At 45.5% G+C, this 20,852-nt stretch overlaps 1 protein-coding gene across 1 annotated transcript in view; it reads left to right on the top strand.

Annotated features, from left to right (window-relative positions):
• The window catches only part of slc17a5 (solute carrier family 17 member 5), an 80,265-nt gene that overhangs the window by 24,760 nt on the left and 34,653 nt on the right, over positions 1–20,852 (top strand). Inside the window, exons 2-5 of the mRNA XM_038800482.1 lie at positions 6,214–6,410; positions 14,455–14,688; positions 16,932–17,019; positions 17,758–17,844. Coding sequence (XP_038656410.1) covers positions 6,214–6,410; positions 14,455–14,688; positions 16,932–17,019; positions 17,758–17,844 — 606 coding nt within the window. The remainder of the gene's footprint in view (positions 1–6,213; positions 6,411–14,454; positions 14,689–16,931; positions 17,020–17,757; positions 17,845–20,852) is intronic.

The raw sequence follows: 20,852 nt of genomic DNA, 5'->3' as shown, positions 1-20,852 counted from the left end.
GGAGTGCCTCCCGAAGGTGATTGGAGAGGATGAGACAGGGTTCATAAAGGGCAGACAGTTGTTGTCAGATGCGTGGTGTCTGTTAATGTGGTGTTTTCTCAGGCAGAGGGGGTGGAGGTGGTGGTGGTGCTGGATGCGGAGTTATTTGTTTGCGGTTTTGGAGAGTTTTGGGATTGGGCCCAGGACATGGATAAAACTATTGTACAAGGATCCGATGCTGTGTACGCACGCAAATGAGATGAATTCAAGGGTACATTCCGTTGCATAGGGGAACTAGGTCCATGTCCCTATTCATTTTGCGCTGGCTATAGAACCCTTGTCCTGAGATGCTCAGATAAATGGAGGGGAGAATGAGGGGGGGGTCACGGGTGGCGTGGAGTATTGGGTGTCCCTGCATGCTGATGACCAGGGGCTGGGGGGAGGGGGGTGAAGGGAAGGATGTGAGAGCCCACCGACCAAGGTTAGTCACCTGGTACATGCATGAACAAAGAAAAGTACAGCACTGGAACAGGCCCTTCGGCCCTCCAACCCCGTGCCGACTATGCTGCCCGACTAAACTAAAATCTTCTACACTTCCTGGGTCCGTATCCCTCTATTCCCATCCTATTCATGCATTTGTCAAGATGCTCCTTAAACGCCACCAGCGTCCCTGCTTCCACCACTTCCTCCGGCAGTGAGTTCCAGGCACCCACAACCCTCTGTTTTTAAAAAAAAAACTTGCCTCGTACATCTCCTCTAAACCTTGCCCCTCGCACTTAAACCTAGTAATTGACCCCTCTACCCTGGGGAAAAGCCTCTGACTATCCACTCTGTCTATGCCCCTCATAATTTTGTAGACCTCTATCAGGGCGCCCCTCAACCTCAGTCGTTCCAGTGAGAACAAACCGAGTTTATTCAACCGCTCCTCATAGCTAATACCCTCCATACCAGGCAACATCTTCCAAGTGTGGTCGAACTAAGGTTATACAGCTGCAACATTACTTGCCAATTCTTATACTCAATGCCCCGGCCAATGAAGGCAAGCATGCCGTATGCCTTCTTGACTACCTTCTCCAACTGTGTTGCCACGTTCAGTGACCTGTGGACCTGTACACCTAGATCTCTCTGACTTAATACTCTTGAGGGTTCTAGCATTCACTGTATATTCCCTACCTGCATCAGACCTTCCAGAATGCATTACCTCACATTTGTCCAGATTAAACTTCATCTGTCATCTCTCCGCCCAAGTCTCCAAACAATCAAAATCCTGCTGTATCCTCTGACAGTCCTCATCGCTATCCGCAATTCCACCAACCTTTGTGTATTCTACAAACTTACTAATCAGACCAGTTACATTTTCCTCCAAATCATTTATATATACTACGAACACCAAAGGTCCCGGCACTGATCCCTCCAATTAGAAAAGCACCCTTCCATTGCTACTCTCTGCCTTCTATGACCTAGCCAGTTCTGTATCCACCTTGCCAGCTCACCCCTGATCCCGTGTGACTTCACCTTTTGTACCAGTCTACCATGAGGGACCTTGTCAAAGTCTTACTGAAGTCCATATAGACAACATCCACTGCCCTACCTGCATCAATCATCTTTGTAAACCTCTTCGAAAAACTATCCAGTTAGTGAGACACGACCGCCCCTTCACAAAACCATGCTGCCTCTCACTAATACATCCATTTGTTTCCAAATAGGAATAGATCTTGTTTTGAAGAATTCTCTCCAGTAATTTCCCTACCACTGACGTAAGGCTCACCGGCCTGTAGTTCCCTGAATTATCCTTGCTACTCTTCTTAAACAAAGGAACAACACAGTCCTCCGGGACATCACCTGAAGACAGTGAGGATCTAAAGATTTCTGTCAAGGCCTCAGCAATTTCCCCTCTAGCCTCCATCAGTATTCTGGGTTAGATCCCATCAGGCCCTGGGGACTTATTTACCTTAATATTTTTCAAGATGCCCAACACCTCATCTTTTTGGATCTCTATGTGACCCAGGCTATCTATACACCCTTCTCCAGACTCCACATCCACCAATTCCTTCTCTTTGGTGGATACTGAAGCAAAGTATTCATTTAGTACCTTGCTCATGTCCTCTGGCTCCACACATAGATTCCCTTGCCTATCCTTCAGTGGGCCAACCCTTTCCCTGGCTAGCCTCTTACTTTTTATGTATGTTTTAAAAGCCTTGGGATTTTCCTTAACCCTATTTGCGAATGACTTTTGTGACCTCTTCTAGCCCTCCTGACTCCTTGCTTCAGTTCCTTCTACTTTCCTTATATTCCACACAGGCTTTGTCTGTTCCCGGCCTTCTTGCCCTGATAAATGCCTCCTTTTTCTTTTTGACGAGGCCTACAATATCTCTCGTTATCGAAATTTGCCGTATTTATCCTTCTCCCTCACAGGAACATGCCGATCCTGAATTCCTTTCAACTGACACTTGAAAGCCTCCCTCATGTCAGATGTTGATTTACCCTCAAACATCCACCCACAATCTAGGTTCTTCAGTTCCCGCCTAATATTGTTATAATTAGCCTTCCCCCAATTTAGCACATTCACCCTCGGACCACTCTTATCCTTGTCCACCAGCACTTTAAAACTTACTGAATTGTGGTCACCGTTCATGAAATGCTCCCCTACTGAAACTTCTACCACCTGGCCGGGCTCATTCCCCAATACCGGGTCCAGTACAGCCCTTCCCTAGTTGGACTGCCTACATATTGTTTTAAGAAACCCTCCTGGATGTTCTTTACAAACTCTGCCCCGCCTAAGCCCCTAGCACTAAATGAGTCCCAGTCAATATTGGGGAAGTGGAAGTTTCCCATCACAACAACTCTGTTGTTTTTACTCTTTTTCTAAAATCTGTCTACCTATCTGCTCCTCTACCGCTGGCTGTTGGGAGGCCTGTAGTAAACCCCCAATATTGTGACTGCACCCTTCTTATTCCTGATCTCTACCCATATAGCCTCACTGCCCTCTGAGGTGTCCTCCCGTAGTACAGCTGTCATATTCTCCCTAACCAGTAGCGCAACTCCGCCACCCCTTTTACATTCCCCTCTATCCCGCCTGAGACATCTAAATCCTGAAACGTTTAGCTGCCAATCCTGTCCTTCCCTCAACCAGGTCTCTGTAATGGCAACAACATCATAGCTCCAAGTACTAATCCAAGCTCTAAGTTCATCTGCCTTACCCGTAATACTTCTTGCATTAAAACATATGCACTTCAGGCCACCAGACCCGCTGTGTTCAGCAACATCTCCCTGTCTGGTCTGCCTCAGAGCCATACTGGCCCTATTCCCTAGTTATCCCTCAATGCTTTCACCTTCTGATCTATTGCTCCAGTGCCCACCCCCATGCCATACTAGTTTAAATAAACCCTCCCGTGTGACACTAGCAAACCTCGTGACCAGGAGGGGCTGGTTTAGCTCACCAGGCTAAATCGCTGGCTTTTAAAGCAGACCAAGCAGGCCAGCAGCACGGTTCGATTCCCGTACCAGCCTCCCCGGACAGGCGCCGGAATGTGGCGACTAGGGGCTTTTCACAGTAACTTCATTGAAGCCTACTCGTGACAATAAGCGATTTACATTTACATTACATTTATGCCTCTCCAGTTTAGATGCAACCCGTCCTTCTTATACCGGTCACACCTGCCCCAGAAGAGCTCCCAGTGGTCCAGATAACCGAAACCCTCCCTCCTACACCAGCTGTTTAGCCACGTGTTTAGCTGCTCTATCATCCTATTTCTAGCCTCACTGGCACAGGGTGTAATCCCGAGATTACAACCCGAGAGGTCCTGTCTTTTATCTATCTGCTTAGCTCCCTGAACTCCTGCTGCAGGACCTCATGCCCCTTCCTGCCTATGTCATTAGTACCAATATGTACAACAACTTCTGCCTGTTTGCCCTCTCCCTTCAGGATGCCTGCTACCTGTTTGGAGACATCCTGGACCCTGGCACCAGGGAGGCAACATACCATCCTGGAGTCTCTCTCACGTCCACAGAAGCGTCTATCTGTGCCCCTGACTATAGAGTCCCCTATGATTATTGCTATTCTGCGCTTTGACCCTCCCTTCTGAACAACGGAGCCAGCCGTGGTGCCACTGCTCTGGCTGCTGCTGTTTTCCCCTGATAGGCTATCCCCCCGACAGTATCCAAAGGGGTATACCTGTTTGAGAGGGGGGCAACCACAGTGGATTCCTGCACCGACTGCCTGCCCTTTCTGGTGGTCACCCATTTCTCTGACTGCACCTTGGGTGTGACCACATTTATATAACTGCTATCTATGATGCTTTCCGCCACCTGCATGTTCCTAAGTGCATCCAACTGATGCTTCAACCGAACCATGAGGTCTGTGAGGAGCTCCAGTTGGGTGCACTTTCTGCAGATAAAGCCACCCGGACCTGCTGCATCTCACAGTCAGAGCACTGCACCCCTCTAATTGACATTGCGTCAATTAATTAGTAAATTAAATTTAAAAGTTTAAAAAAAATTACTGTTAGCTATATGTTTCCTAGCAGTAGATTTCTACTATAAATGTGAAAGCTAAATACAGTACTCTCCGATCTCTGGCTTGGCTACCCCTCTAAATTATAATCAAGTAATTATGTTTAATTAGTTTAACAATGCTAAATTTTTAAAATTTAGTGTAGCTTCCCAACCAGCCAATCAGGTCACAGCTTGACCTTAAGTTGTCACTTCAGTTTCAGTTTCTCTCCTCCTCTTCCCCCACCCCGTCCAAAGAGAAGAAGACACCTTTGTGCCACTAAACAGGCCTCGGGTGACTGACATATAACGGCCTCAGCAATTAGGGTGGGGGCAGCTTCAGCCAATTAGACACTAATCTATACACTGCATTTCAAGTGAAAAACAGAATTAGACTTGCCACTTGCCTTTCCTGATTACCTCACTGCACCAAATTACCAAGTTCCAAATTCCCGCTCTTATGTGTGTCTCACTCCGGCTGTGTCTCCTTGACTTGCTCATGGCCTGGGTGACCAGTATAGAGGGCAAGGCTTCTAATTACTAGGGTTGGGTTCCATTTGGAGAGGGTTGTAGTGGATCTGGGTAGACGATATGTAACGGCAGTAGGGGTATTGGAGTGGAAGCAGGTGGTTCTGGTGAATGTGTATGCCCCGAATTGGGACAATGTATCGTTTATGAAACAGTTGCTGGCTATGGCACCAAATTTGGACACTCACAATTGCCAATACTGGAGGAGGAGGTGTGGGTGAGGCACTGTGGAGGGTGAATGCTGTATGCGGGACTGAGCTTTATTCAGTTTAAGGTTGTGTTTTGAGTGCGCCTCACAAAGGCGAGGATGAGCTGGTTTTTTAAGGGGGTGGAGGATAGGTGCGAACCCTGCACAAAGGGACTCCACACACACATAGTCTGGTCCTGTACTAAGCTGGCTGGTTTCTGAAGGTCCTTTTTTGACACCATATAGACGATCCTAAATATTGAGCTAAGACCCTGCCTTTGGTAGCTGTTTTGGATGTGCCGGAGTTGCAGACAGGTACGGGGAATGATGTCTTGGTTTGCCTCATGGTGCGGAGGTGGATTATGTTCGGTTGGAGGTTGGCAACACCGCCGAGTCCTTCGGCATGGCTTGGGGATTTGGTGGAGTTCTTGCACCTTGAGAAGGTCAAATATACCGTAAGGGGGGTCAATTGAAGGGTTTCATCAGCGATGGCGGCTGTTTATATAGTATTTCGGAGAATTAATCAGTTAGCTGTTGGGGGGGGGGGGTGATGGATAGCTGGGGGAGGGGTTTTCTTCTCTTTATCTTTCTGTTTTTTTTGTTGTTTTCGGTAGGTTGCTTGGGGATTTATACGGGGTTGATGTTTTGTTCAATGTATTTGTATGTTTTTTAATTTTGTAAAACTTGTTAAAAAAATTAATGAAAACATTTTTTTTTTAACTTGTCTGTTTATTATCCTTCAGGAAGATGTGCTGAGATCAATGGAGGCAGTATGGCCTTAACATGGGTACTGAAGGGGCTAGAAAATAATAATTTAAAAAATAGAATTTAAAAGACTAATGGGTGAAGTATCAAAGATGGAAAGTCCACTGATTAATTTGTACAAAACCATGGTTGGTTTTATCGTAAGGTGCCATATCATTTAAAATCCCTGCCTACGTTTCTAGCATGTTTGTTACATTTGAGATGGTATTTCATGTAAGGCGTACATATATTATTCAAACAACTGTTCTCAATATTCCATCCAGTATCGGCATGCTGCTCTTCTCGATATAACTTGGCTATTTTGGCCTTTTGGGGATTTTTTGTTGTATATGCACTACGTGTCAACCTCAGCGTGGCAATGGTCGCGATGCTCGATGATAATGTAACTTCTCCCAAGAACGGGAGCGTTGAGGCATGTCCACCGCATTCCAATTCTACTCAACGCAATCATGTGCAAAAGGTAAGATAACATTTAGTATCTCTAGCTTGTGCATCCAGAGGAAATTTAATCTTTACTGAACCTTTTAGCGCAGAAATTGTAAACAATGTGTGTTTCGATAATCTATTTTCATACACCGAATGTTTCCACGATTTATATCATATAATGTTATACCATGGGCTACAACGCTTCTCAAACCTGTTTCCACAGTGTAGATGCCAAAGCCCATAGTACTAACTTGGCATTATTGGAAACACCTGCATTCTGTTTGAGTTGCTGGTGCTCTGAATTTTCTGAAGTTGCATTGTTGGACAGGACAGGATGCAGAACATTAGCATGACTGCATGTGTACAGTTCTTTCCACTTTGAAGGAAATATACCCATGTGACTGCTGGGCTGGGCAGTTATTAATAATTTCCACTGTTGGTGCTTTGTATCTGGACATGTAAGTTTAAAGTCAGTAGTACAGGAGAACTAGTGCTTCATAAGACAGCACTTGTGATTCAGATGGTCACAGCGACACCAAAACATCAATACAGTTTTGAAAAGCTGAATTAACAGACAGGCCCATAAGGTCCATGCCCTGGTCAAAAAGACAGCAGGCCACAATCTTAAGAGCTGCCAGCTGGTTGCAATGCTGAACAGTGCCTGAAATTTGTGAGTTTGATTATTGGTTATGCAGCTTTGGCTGTTTGGCACGAACACCCTGATGATCATCATTCTTGCACCGTATGGCTCTAGAGATACGGAGATGCGATTGGAGAAGCCGCTGATTGGAGTTGGGAAACTGGAAATTGCTGTTGGAAGTTGATACCAGGGTTGGAATATACAGTGTAAGGGCTTCTATAATCTATTATAATCTATATAATCAGGAGCTGGTTTAGCTCACTCGGCTAAATCGCTGGCTTTTAAAGCAGACCAAGCAAGCCAGCAGCACGGTTCGATTCCCATACCAGCCTCCCCGGACAGGCGCCGGAATGTGGCGACTAGGGGCTTTTCACAGTAACTTCGTTGAAGCCTACTCGTGACAATAAGCCATTTTCATTTCATTTCATATTGCTGTTCTTCCTAAAGTTGGATATTAAATCTTCAGGTATTATATTGCATGGACGAGAGGCATTTTTGCAAGGCAAGGTCCAAAAAAATTGTGAAAAGCATAGTGCACAAGAAAACCCTACAAGGGAAAGACAAATTAGCAGGATATATTTTAAAACCTTGCACTTAAATGCACACAGTATTTGGAATAAGGTTAATGTGCAGACAAATGGGTATGATTTGGTGGGGTTTACTGAAACATAGCTGCAGGAGGATTGGGACTGGGCGTTGAATGTCAACGGTTACATAGTATTCAGAAAGGATAGACAGGATGGAACAGGAGGTGGAGTTGCTTTATTGGTTAAAGATGATGTCAAGGTATTAAGAAATGATATTGGCACGAAGGGCCAAAAGGTTGAATCGATCTTGGTGTAAATAAAAAAACAAGGAAAACAATTCCTTGGTAAGAGTAATTAACAGGCTCCCTGAGCAATACTTCCAAAGTGGGGCATAGTGTAAATCAAGAAATAATGAGGGTTTAAGGACAAAATGGTAATCATGGGTAATTTTAACATGTATATTGGCTGGATTAATCAAGTTGGCAAGGGTAGCCTCGATGGAGATTTCATATGAGGGATTGTTTCTTAGAGTGATATGTTATGGACCCAACCAGAGAGCAGGATATTTTAGATTTAGAATTATAAAGCAAAGAGAGGTTGATAAATAGTCTTGTGGTAAGGATGCTCTCAGGAGTGATCACAGCATGCTAGAATTTCAAATTCAGATTGAGCTTGAGAAGACAGAGTGCCATACTAGAGTTTCAGCATTGGGCAGAGGCAATTATACAGAGTTGCCCAAGTAGACTGGGCGCAAATAAATGAGCGCAGAACAGTTAATGTCTACCCCCCTTCGCACCACATTTCCTCCCCGATCCTTAACTCCACCAATCTCCCTAGCCGCAGCCCGCTTACGGAGCTGGTGTGCCAGCATCCTGCTCGCCGGAGCTGGTGTGCCAGCATCCTGCTCGCCTTCTCCCCATATTCATACACCGCACCCTGTGCCTTCCTCCACTGAGCTTCCGCCTTTCTGGTGGTCAACAATTCGAACTCAGCCTGGAGGCTGTGCCGCTCCCTCAGCAATCCCTCCTCCGGGGCCTCTGCGTATCTCCTGTCCACCATCACCATCTCCCCTACCAATCTCTCCATCTCTCTCTGCTCCCTTCTCTCTCTGTGGGCTCTAATGGAGATCAACTCCCCCCCCTAACCACTGCCTTCAGCGCCTCCCAGACCATCCCCACTCGGACCTCCCCATTGTCATTGCCCTCCAGGTACCTCTTAATGCATCCTCTAATCCGTCCCCCCCAACTCCTCATCCGCCAGCAGCCCCACCTCCAAGCGTCAAAGCGGGCGCTGGTCTCTCTCCTCCCCCAGCCCGAGGCCCACCCAGTGCGGGGCATGGTCGGAAATCGCTATCGACGAATACTCAGCATCCTCCACCCTCGCAATCAGCGCCCTACTCATAACGAAGAAGTCGATCCGGGAATAGGCCTTAAGCACGTGGGAGAAGTATGAAAATTCCCTGGCCCTCGGCCTCGCAAACCTCCATGGAGCCACCCCTCCCATCTGGTCCATAAACCCCCTCAACACCTTAGCCGCCGCAGGCCTCCTACCCGTCCTGGAACTGGATCGATCCAGTGGCGGATCCAGCACCGTGTTGAAATCCTCCCCCATTATCAGACCCTCCGTCTCCAAATCTGGAATCCGGCCCAACATGCGCCACATGAAACCCGCATCGTCCCAATTCGGGGCGTATACATTGACCAGCACCACCCGCTCCCCCTGCAGCTTGCCACTCACCATCACATACCTCCCGCCTCTGTCTGCCACAACATTCGATGTCTCAAATGATACCCTCTTCCACACCAGGATCTCCCCCCCCCCCCCCCCCCCCCCCCCCCCCCCCGGGATCTTTTTGCATCCAGCCCCGAATTAAACACTTGGCTCACCCATCCCTTCCTCAATCTAACCTGATCCGCCACCTTCGGGTGTGTCTCCTGAAGCATGGCCACATCCACCTTCAGCCCCTTCAGGTGCGCAAACACTCGGGGCCCATTTGACCGGCCCATTCAGTCCCCTCACATTCCAGGTGATCAGCTGGACCGCCTGCCCCCCTCCCCTGTCGGCTAGCCATCACCCTTCCACAGTCCGCCACGTGCCTGCGCCCCCCGCTCAGCCCATTCCTCACAGCGACAGACCCCCATCCCGACCCCTTCTTCATGCTCCAGCTCTGCCGTGGCCATTCCAGCAGCAACATGGTACACCCCCGCCCCCCCCCCCCCCTTCAAGCTAGGCCCCCCCCCAGCTGCGTAACCCCTTCCATTGTACTTCCGTAAGTCAGCCGACTCCTGCTGCTCCCGCCACCCCAATGACGCCCCCCCCCCCCCCCCCCCCCCCCCCCCCCCCGCAGTGCAACACAACCACCTCCCCAGTGCCGGCCCCGCTCAACGCTCCTCTAGCGCGGGAGAAAAGCCCGCGCTTCGATTCCAAGCCCCGCCCCCCCGACCCAAAACGTGGGAAAAGACAGGCACATGACCCAACAGGACTGTGAACCCCACCCAAACTCTCAACCAGTGAACAAAATACAGATCCCAAACATGACAAAACACCCAAATAAACAGATAACAGTCCCAAACAAGCAGAAAAAGAAATGCAGAACAGCAAAAACAGACCACCCAACAGAACCGATAAAGCGAAAGGATACCCAGGAGGGCAAAGCCTCCGGGCTGTATACAGCATTCCCCAGACCTCAGTCCTCAGTTCAAGTCCAGCTTCTCTGCCTGAACAAAAGTCCAGGCTTCTTCCGGGGAGTCAAAATATAGCTGGCGATCTTTATACGTGACCCACAGGCGTGCCAGCTGTAACAAGCCAAACTTGACCCCCTTCTTGTGAAGCACTGCCTTCGCCCGGTTAAAGCCAGCCCTTCTCTTCGCCACCTCCGCACTCCAGTCCTGGTATATCCTGACCTCCGTATTCTCCCACTTGCTACTCCTCTCCTTCTTCGCCCAACGCAGCACGCACTCGCGGTAGGCGAAGCGGTGAAAACGGACCAGCACCGCCCGAGGCGGCTTGCCTGGCCTGGGTTTCCTCAGCAGCACCCGATGGGCACCCTCCAGCTCCAAAGGACCCTGGAACGACCTCGCACCCATTAGCATGTTCAGCATCATGGCCACATAGGCCCCCAAATCCGAACCTTCCAGGACCCGCAGGTTCTTCCGACGGGCCCGGTTCTCCATCTCCTCCATCCTCGCTGACCACTTCTTATGCAGGGCCTCGTGTGACTCCATCTTCACTGCCAGGCCCAAGAGTTCGTCTTCGCCCTCCGAGGCCTTTTGCCGAAGCTCTCGGATCTCCGCACCTTGAGCCGTCTGGGTCGCCATAAGCTTGTCCAGGGAGGCCTTAAACGGCTCCAGAATCCCTGCCTTCAGCTCCTTAAAGGAGCGCTGAAGCAGCTCCTGCTGCTCTCACGCCCACTGCTGCCACGCTACTGCTGCTTCCCTGCCCGCCGCCATCTTGCTTCTTCTGCCTCGCACCTTTCTCTGCTCCAAAGCCGAGTTTTTTTGACCGCTCTGTTCCTAGTCCAGGCCATCCACCGGTGGAGAATCGTAGAGAGAGTGTTCCCACATGGGGAAAAGTCCAACCAGCGCCGCTACGGGCCCTTAAAAGAGCCCAAAAGACCGAAAAAAGCATGAGCTACCGAACGTGCGGCTTAGATCTGCATCACCGCAACCAGGAGTCCGAGCGCAGAACAGTTGAGGAACAATGGCAGATGGTCAAGGAAATATTAAATAACCACTCAATTAAAGTACATTCCTGAGAGGAAGAGGAATTGTAAAAGGGAGAAAAACGTTCCATGGCCAAAACAGGTAGTCAAAGAGGACAGAGGCAAAAACTAGAGCATACCACACTGCAAAAGCGAGTGGTAAGCCGGAGGATTAGGAGAAGTTTAAAGTTAAAGTTTAAGGGCCGCACAGTAGCACAATGGTTAGCACAGTTGCTTCACAGCTCCAGGGTCCCAGGTTTGATTCCCGGCATTGGTCACTGTCTGTGCGGAGTCTGCACGTCCTCCCCGTGTCTGCATGGCATTTCTCCAGGGGCTCTGGTTCCCTCCCACAGTCCAAAGATGTGCAGGTTAGGTGGATTGGCCATGCTAAATTGCCCTCAGTGTCCAAAAAGGTTACGGGGATAGGGTGGAGGTGTGGGCTTAAGTAGGGTGCTCTTTCCAAGAGCCGGTGCGGACTCGATGGGCCGAAAGGCCTCCTTCTGCATTGTAAATTCTATGATTCTACAAAAAATTAAATCAAAAGAGCTAAAATAAACTTTAGCAGAAAAAAACACTGACACCAAAAGCATCTATAAGTATATAAAGAGGACGAGAATAGCCTAGAGGACAATACTGGTGAGGCAATAATGGGGAACACAGATGGCAGAGGTACTGAACCAATATTTTACCTGCCTTCACGGTGGACGTACTTCTGCACCTAATAAAACATATACAGAAACTGCAGTTAATGCAAAGGAACTTGGTGCAATAACCATGACGAGGGAGAAGGTATTGAATAAACTAATGGGGTTAAAGACAGCTCAGTCTCTGGGACCTGATGACCTGCACACAAGGGTATTAAGGGGGGGGGGGGGGGGGGGGGGGGTGGCAGCAGAGATAGTGGATGCATTGGTTGTAACTTCTTGGATTCTGGGACGGTCAGAGTGGATTGGATATGACGCCCCTATTCAAAAAGGGATAGAGGCAAAAAAAGTAGGAAACTTATCGGTTAGCTTGACCTCTGGTGGGGAAGTTGCTGGAATCAATCATTAAGGAGAAGATGACTGAACATTTGGAAAGACAAAGCTCAATCCAGCATTGTAAGCATGTTTTTATGAAGGGTAAGTCATGCTTGACAAATTTGCTTTAGTTCAACCATAATGGAGAACCTGTTGGTATGGTATCTCTCGAATTCCAGAAGGTGTTTGACGAGGTGCTCCATAAAAGACTGATCCAGAAAGTGAGATCGCAGAGGATTTGTGTTAGACCACTAGATTTGATTGAGGATTGGCTGACTGACAGGAAGCAGAGGGTTGGAATAAATGTGTCTTTTCTGTCTGGCGAATTGTAACTAGTGGGGTGCCACAGGGGCTAGAATGTGAGGTCCCAGATATAGGTTGAGAGGTGGTAACTGAGATGAGGAGGAACGACTCAGAGGGTGGTGAATTTGTGGAACTTGCTGCTGCATAGTGCAGTGGAGTCTGAATCATTAAATGGTTTCAAGAAGGCGACAGATTTCTGATAAAACAGGTTAACGGGATAGGGGAACGGGCAGGGAGGTGTCTTTTGAGATCAGGAAGAGATCAGCAATGATCTGATTGAATGGCAGAGCAGGCTTAAAGGGCAGAATTGCCAACTTCTCCTAATTCCTATAGTGTGTATGGCTCTCCACTACTGCAAAAAAACTGGAATTGCAGTTTGAAACTCGAGTGGTAACTGCTGCTCCAGCTCAGCACATCAGCAAACTTTCAAAGCAGAAGTATTTCAAATTTTGATTCTTAATTATTTTTATTTAACCTTTGTAGATAACAGACCCACAGCAATGTAGTTGACTCTCAACTGGCCTTTGAAACGCCTAGCAGGCCATTCAACTGTCACCACCACCTCCTCAAAGGCAATTGGCGAAGGGCAACAAATACTGGGCTTGCCAGTGACGTCCACACCCCATGAGAATTAAAAAACGTAATATTTAGTTCATTCACCTTGAGAGAGTGAGAGGGTGAGTAGTGGCATTTTGAGGAAATTCAAAAGATTCCATAGGAATTTTGAGACGAATAGTGTCTTAATTAGTTTACCAATAGGAAGCACTAAAATTATCCAATTTAAATTATTTTGGCACCGACACCCTTGTAGGATGTTTTCTTGCTATTAAATTCCTATTTCAGAGCACATAGTAAGATTTATGTCAAGCTGGCAGTATGGCTTTGTTTACTGCAGCTCGATTTGGAAGTATAATGTACATGTTAATTTGAATAATGTAAAGATTTCAATAAGGCTGTCTGTGTCAAAATTGCTTTGATTGCAATAATGATACAAGTTAGAACGGCACTCTTGTTGTTTTCTGTTGGGAGAAATCAAAGGCACAGTATTCCAAGTCAGGCATTTCTCAGTCAGCGTAGATTGAAAAAGCATCTTTCAAGATGAATTGTATATCATCTTGTCAAATATCAATAGTAATCATGCTACCTTGAGGCTATTATAATAGGTTTGAAGCATTTCACATTGATCATGTGTGCAATACTTATAATACAATACAAAGCAAGCATCCTAATGAACCCATTTTAAAGCTTACAGTGCTCTATTCCAGTGCATTGACTTCCTCCAGTTACTATGGCAATATGGTTTAGAGACACTGTAGGTTACTGGCTTCAGTCCCACTAGAATTACTCAAAAACTGGTAACCAAAGAGCAAATCAAAATTGGCTTTCAAAGCATTTCTCTCGTCCCTAACCTTGACCAATAAGAAGAACGAAACCAGCAATGTTACAGGAAGACAAAGTTCCTCAAGTTGCACAGTATCCTGAAAGGGGAGCTTCATGCTTTTGCTTCATTATCGCTAAGTCCTGTAATTTCCTAGATAACCACATGGTGGCACCATCAGTACAAGGACTGCAGTGATTCAAGAAGGGTCACCTACTCAAGGCAATTGGGTTTGATAATAAATGTGCCCTTGCCAGTGCAACCCTCATCCTGAGAACAAAACGTTGCTCAGAAGCGGAACACGTTTCAAGCAAAATGAATGGTTGAAATTTTCCTTCTGAATGATGTGCTGCTGTATGAATAAAATTTTGAACCTTCATTTGTGGAGATTCAAATATTTTGCAAATTCTACATTTATCCTGAGTTCAATTATTTTATCTGTACTTTAAACATAAATGAGCTCAGTTTTGAGAGGATAATTTTACAAATTTTTATCAATTTGTCTCCGCAGGGCAAGGTATATGACTGGGATTCGGATACACAGGGATGGATACTTAGTGCTTTCTTCTTTGGTTACATCATTACTCAGATTCCTGGTGGATATCTGGCAGGCCGATATGGAGGGAAGATGTTACTTGGCTTTGGTATACTGGGCACTTCATGTTTAACACTGTTGACTCCACTCGCGGCATCATTGAGTGCCTACTGCGTAATTGCACTGAGGGTCACCGAAGGTCTGGGAGAGGTATGTTCGAACATTTTTGTTTCATATATGTTTAAGCATTTCACATAATTGAAACATTCAAATGCGTGCAGCATTTGTTGAGTGTAAATAACTGCTCATTGATTTTTGATTGATTTGACTCCTGTGATTCCTAGAAATTATAGCATCTTTATTGGGAAGGAAGATACTAAGTCAAATTGGCATTAATTATAATTTTTAAAAACGCGGTGAGTTGTTTGAATTTTCTGTAATTACTAAATTGGGACCAGTTCACTTCTGAAATTCTAGCTCCTATTGCACCTACTGTCAATAATGAACCATTGTGGTGCAGATTAAATATGACATGGGTGAAACGGTCATATTGACCTGTGGAGGAGGGGACAAAGCTCACAGAAGTAGCATCACAAAGGAAAATGTATCCTTCTGAATGATAATTATTTGAATACTGATTTCTATATTAATAAACTTTACTAGTGTCACAAATAGGCTTCCATTAACACTGTAATGAAGTTACCGTGAAAATCCCCTAGTCGCCACACTCCGGCGCCTGTTCAGGTGCACCGGAGGGAGAATGTCCATTTCACATAACAAGCATGTCTTTCGGGACTTTTGGGAGGAAACCGGAGCACCCAGAGGAAACCCACGCAGACACTGGGAGAACGTGCAGACTTCGCACAGGCAGTGACCCAAGCCGGGAATCGAACCCAGGTCTCTGACACTGTGAAGCAACATGACCTTTGGGTTTACCTGATTGCTGTCTCACTACTTACCGCCTCCAAAAGCAAAATACTAAGGATGCTGAAAATCTGAAATAAATGCTGAAAGAATTCTGCAGGTCAGACAGCACCTGTGGTTAGCCAAAGAGAATAAACATGACAGGTTGATTACTTTTGACAGTTGTGCAGGTTTTTTAAGTAGTAAACATTTTTTATTCATTTGCTGTTTAGTTATGCTTTCATAAAAGCGGTGCATTATACAAATTGACAAATATTAGAGCTTTGAACAGCCATAATTTCAAAACAATTTCTCTAACATTAATGTTTTGGGGTATTCTAAACCTTGGCTACTATAAATGTTGCCAGAATGTGTAATTCATTTCTAAATCAGAGCAGTATTTTGGAGTCACTTTCTTCCTAAGCCTTCCTAAGAAATCATCATTGATCAGCATATATGTGTAAATATGTATTGTTTTTTAAAAAATGTTTTTGATTTCTGAAATTAAAACATAAAATGCTAGAAACATACAGCAGATCTAGTTCCACCTGTGGAAAGAGAAATGGCGTTGCGGTTTTGGGTTCATGATCTTTCATTACGGCAACATAAGTAGCAAAACATTCCAAGATGCTCCACAGGACCGTAAACAAAGAAAATTTGACACCAAGTCAAAGAAAGTGATAGGTGACAGAGTTTGTTCAAAGAGGTAGATCTTGAGGAGGGTGTGGGAGAGAGATTTAGAGAGAACATTACAGAGGTTTAGGGATCAGAAAGTTGAAGGTACGCTACTAATGGCAGGGTGGCAGATGCAAGGCCAGAGTTCAAGCAAATCAGAGTTGAACATAGAACATACAGTGTAGAAGGAGGCCATTCGGCCCATCGAGTCTGCACTGACCTATTTAAGCCCTCACTTCCACCCTATCCCGTAACCCAATAGCCCCTCCTATCCTTTTTGGTCACTAAGGGCAATTTATCATGGCCAATCCACCTGACCTGCACGTCTTTGGACTGTGGGAGGAAACCGGAGCTCCCGGAGGAAGCGCACACAGACACGGGGAAAACGTGCAGACTCCGCACGACAGTGGCCCAGCAGGGAATCGAACCTGTGACCCTGCCGCTGTGAAGCCATTGTGCTACCTACTTGTGCTGCCCAATTTCTCTAATATTAGTTATATTATAATATTATAGTTCTTGGACTATAGATGGTTATACTGATAGGGTGGGGCAGGAGAGAGCATTGGTATAGTTGAAACTGGAGGTAACAAATGCATCACTAAGCAGATAGGCCGAGGCAGGAATGGAAATGATCAATATTATGGGCAAGGAAGTGGGCTGACTTGGGGATGAAATGGGCTCAGTATCTCAACTTGGTCCAATAGAATAGCAAAGTTCTGAACAGTCGAGTAAAGTCTGGATTGGCCAAGGACATGGATGGAATTAGTGGCAAGTAGCATTTAAATCAATGGACTTATTTTGCCCAATTTGGCTGCCAGTGGTTGTTAATTTAAAAGGTTGAACTTTTGCTTGTGTCTACTGTGATTATGTAATAGGGTGTGACCTTCCCTGCCATGCATGCAATGTGGGCTCAATGGGCTCCACCTCTAGAACGGAGCACACTCGTCAGTTTATCATACGCAGGTGAGTTAATTCTATTTAAATGATTTTGCGGTACAGTGTTCTGAACGTGCAGAAGGTAACACTGAGGGAGCAGAATTTACATTAGTAATAATGAAATAATTGATCAAAAATTGTGCATCTATTGATTGCATTTTCAGCTCGTGTACCTGGTTTATTACTTTTATTTTTAAACCAATATCCTGATCATGTAGACATTTAGTGTTTAAATACTAAAACAATCGCAAAGTACAAAATCATTGTTCATATTGTTTTGTAAGGGCTTGTATTTGAAAAGGGATCCTGATGATGAAACCCTCTTAGTTGTTTCAGATGTTCCTATTTAGTTTCTGCTCTGGCAGCTCGGAGGTCAAGCAGCATTCATTACTTGAATCACAGCGTTAGATTCACTCCCACATGTTGCATGTGTTTCCAAATGAAAATGTAATTATCTGTTTCTCGTGTGGCCTCTTTGTGCTGGTATTTGTTCTCGGTGGATGATGGTATTCACAAAGAGTGTAAAATATTTTGTAGTGTCATTATCTGTGGTATAATTTAATCTGTAGCTGATTAGAAGGAAATGTTTTGTCCGGTTTATATAAAGTGAAGATAAGACCTGTAAGGATTGATGTTCACTTACATTGTATAAACCCTGATAGGCTGTACAAACTATTGAAATTGAATGCTAATTTGAATGTGCCATCCTGAATACTTATCATGGAGTGGAGTGTTCTCTAAATCTGGAATTTCATTACTTTCTAGGTGCTCAATTTGGAACAGTTGTTTCTCTCCCGTTGTCTGGAATAATTTGCTATTTCTTGGATTGGTCTTATGTATTCTACATATTTGGTAAGATTTTACAATGGTTTAATTACAAACCATCTATCATCTCATTCTCACACTAATAATTTTGTTTCCTTTCTTCCTTTATTCTTTCTTTCCTCTCCCCACAGCACTTAATCCAAGTAGCTACTGATGCTTGTTATTCGATTGGTTAGGAACGTACTTTAATAAAGCAGAAAGGAACATTCCCTCGAGCATTTTATTTTCCCTTTTCATCTGTCCAAAATCATCATAGGGGAAGGAAATTATATTCAATTATCAGTAAACAGGCCACTCAGATTAAGTATTTACTTGCAGTCAATTTCCATTCTTGCTGGTCTCATTACAAATCATTCAGCAAGACTCACTGAATAGAAATCAGCAGCTGGAATCCTTGTGTCCTCCCTCTCCCTTACCTTAACCATTAGTCTCAGTAAAAATGGGCATGTCCCTTTGCCCATTCCAAAAGCAGCTCCTGGTCTGTCTTGTGCTGTATAATGTCTGGGGGTAAATTTATTATTCCAGCCATAACAAGAAAGTCAATAATCTAAATCCCTGATGGACACTTGGATTCGCTTGTGATACTTTTTGATGCACTTCTAAACTCCAGCGGATACAAGCCTAGCCTGTCCAACCTTTCCTCATAAGACAATCTGCCCAATCAAGGTAGTTTAGTAAACTTTCTCTGAACTGCCTCCAATTCATTTATATCCTTCATTAAATAAGGAGACCAATACTGTACGCAGTATTCCAGATGTGGTGTCACCAATGCCCTGTATAACTGAAGCATAGCCTCTACATTTGTATTCAATTTTCTTTGCAATAAATTATAACAGTCCATTAACTTTCCTCATTACTTGCTGTAGCTCAATGATAGCCTTTTGTGATTCGTGCACTAGAACACACCAATCTCTCTGCATGACTGTGGAGTTGCACATTTTCCCTGTGTCTGGGTGCATTTCCTCCAGGTGCTCCGGTTTCCCCTCTGTCTAAAGATGTACAGGTTAAGTGGACTGACCATGCTAAATTGCTCCTTAGTGTCCAACGGTTAGGTGGGGTTACAGGGATAGGGCGGGGGAGTGGGCCTAAGTAGAGTGTTCTTTCAGAGGGTTGATGCAGACTTGATGCACCATCAGTGGTAGGCAAACTGTTGGAGAAGATACTGAGGGATAGGATCTATTCACATTTGGAAGAAAATAGACTTATCAGTGATAGGCAGCATGGTTTCGTGCAGGGAAGGTCATGTCTTGCAAACCTAATAGAATTCTTTGAGGAAGTGACAAAGTTAATTAATGAGGGAAGGGCTGCAGATGTCATATACATGGACTTCAGAAAGGCGTTTGATAAAGTTTCCCATGGCAGGTTGATGGAAAAAGTGAAGTCGTATGGGGTTCAGGGTGTACTAGCTAGATGGATAAAGAACTGACTGGGCAACAGGAGACAGAGTAGTGGTGGTCGGGAGTGTCTCAAAATGGAGAAGGGTGACTAGTGGTGTTCCACAGGGATCCGTACTCTGACCACTGTTGTTTGTGATATACATAAATGATCTGGACTAAGGTATAGGTGGTCTGATTAGCAAGTTTGCAGATGATACTAAGATTGGTGGAGTTGCTGATAGCGAGGCGGACTGTCAGGGAATACAGCAAAACATAGATAGATTGGAGAGTTGGGCAGAGAAATGGCAGATGGAGTTCAATCCAGGCAAATGCAAGGTGATGCATTTTGGAAGATCTAATTCAAGAGCGGATTGTACGGTCAACGTAAGAGTCCTGGGGAAAATTGATGTACAGAGATCTAGGAATTCAGGTCCATTATACCCTGAAGGTGGCAACGCAGGTTGATAGAGTGGTCAAGAAGGCATGGAGCATACTTGCCTTCATTGGACAGGGTATTGAGTACAAGAGTCGGCAGGTCATGTTACAGTTGTATAGGACTTTGGTTAGGCCACATTTGGAATACTGCGTGCAGTTCTGGTTGCCACATTACCAGAAGGATGTGGATGCTTTGGAGAGGGTGCAGAGGAGGTTCACGAGGATGTTGCCTGGTATGGAGGGTGCTAGCTATGAAGAAAAGGTTGAGTAGATTAGGATTGTTTTCGTTGGAAAGACGGAGGTTGAGGGGGGACCTGATGAGAGGTATGGACAGGGTGGATAGCAACACTCTTTTTCCAAGAGTCGGGATGTCAATTCCAAGGGGGTCACGATTTCAAGGTGAGAGGGGGAAAGTTTAAGGGAGATATGCGTGGAACGATTTTTACGCAGAGGGTGGCGGGTGCCTCGAACACTTTGCCAGCGGAGGTGGTAGAGGCGGGCACGATAGCATCATTTAAGATGCATCTAGACAGATATATGAACGGGCGGGGAACAGGGGGAAGTAGATCCTTGGAAAATAGGCGACAGGTTTAGATAAAGGATCTGGATCGGCTTAGGCTGGGAGGGCCGAAGGGCCTGTGCCTGTGCTGTAATTTTCTTTGTTCTTTGTTTGTTTGATGGAATGAATTGCCTCCTTCACTGGAGGGATTCAATGATCTGATTATCCCATTTTGTATCACATTCGTTTGTTCAATTCCTCAGTCTCTAACCATTTAGATAATTATGATTTTTTATTTTTCCTGCAAAAATAGACAATTTTACACTTTCAACATTATACGCCATTCCCACTTATTTACCCTATCTACATCTCTTTGTGTCCTCTTCAAAATTTACTATCCTTTTTTTTATAAATAGAGTACCAATTTTTTTTTCCACTTAAGGAGCAATTTAGTGTGGCCAATCCACCTAACTTGTACATCTTTGGGTTGTGGGGGTGAAACCCATGCAGACATGGAGAATGTGCAAACTCAACACGGATAGTGACCCAGAGCCGGGATTCGAACCTGGGTCCTCAGTGCCGGAGTCCCAGTGCTAACCACTGCGCCACATGCTGCCCCACAATTTACTATCCTATCTATCTTTGTGTGATCAGCAAATTTAGTGACCATGCCTTTGGTCTCTTCATTCAAGTTATTTATATAAATTGTCAAAAGTTGAGGCCTT

This window comes from Scyliorhinus canicula, chromosome 6, assembly GCF_902713615.1.
Source record: "Scyliorhinus canicula chromosome 6, sScyCan1.1, whole genome shotgun sequence".
Classification (NCBI taxonomy): Eukaryota; Metazoa; Chordata; class Chondrichthyes; order Carcharhiniformes; family Scyliorhinidae; genus Scyliorhinus; species Scyliorhinus canicula.
This window is presented reverse-complemented; position numbering and strand designations above follow the sequence as displayed.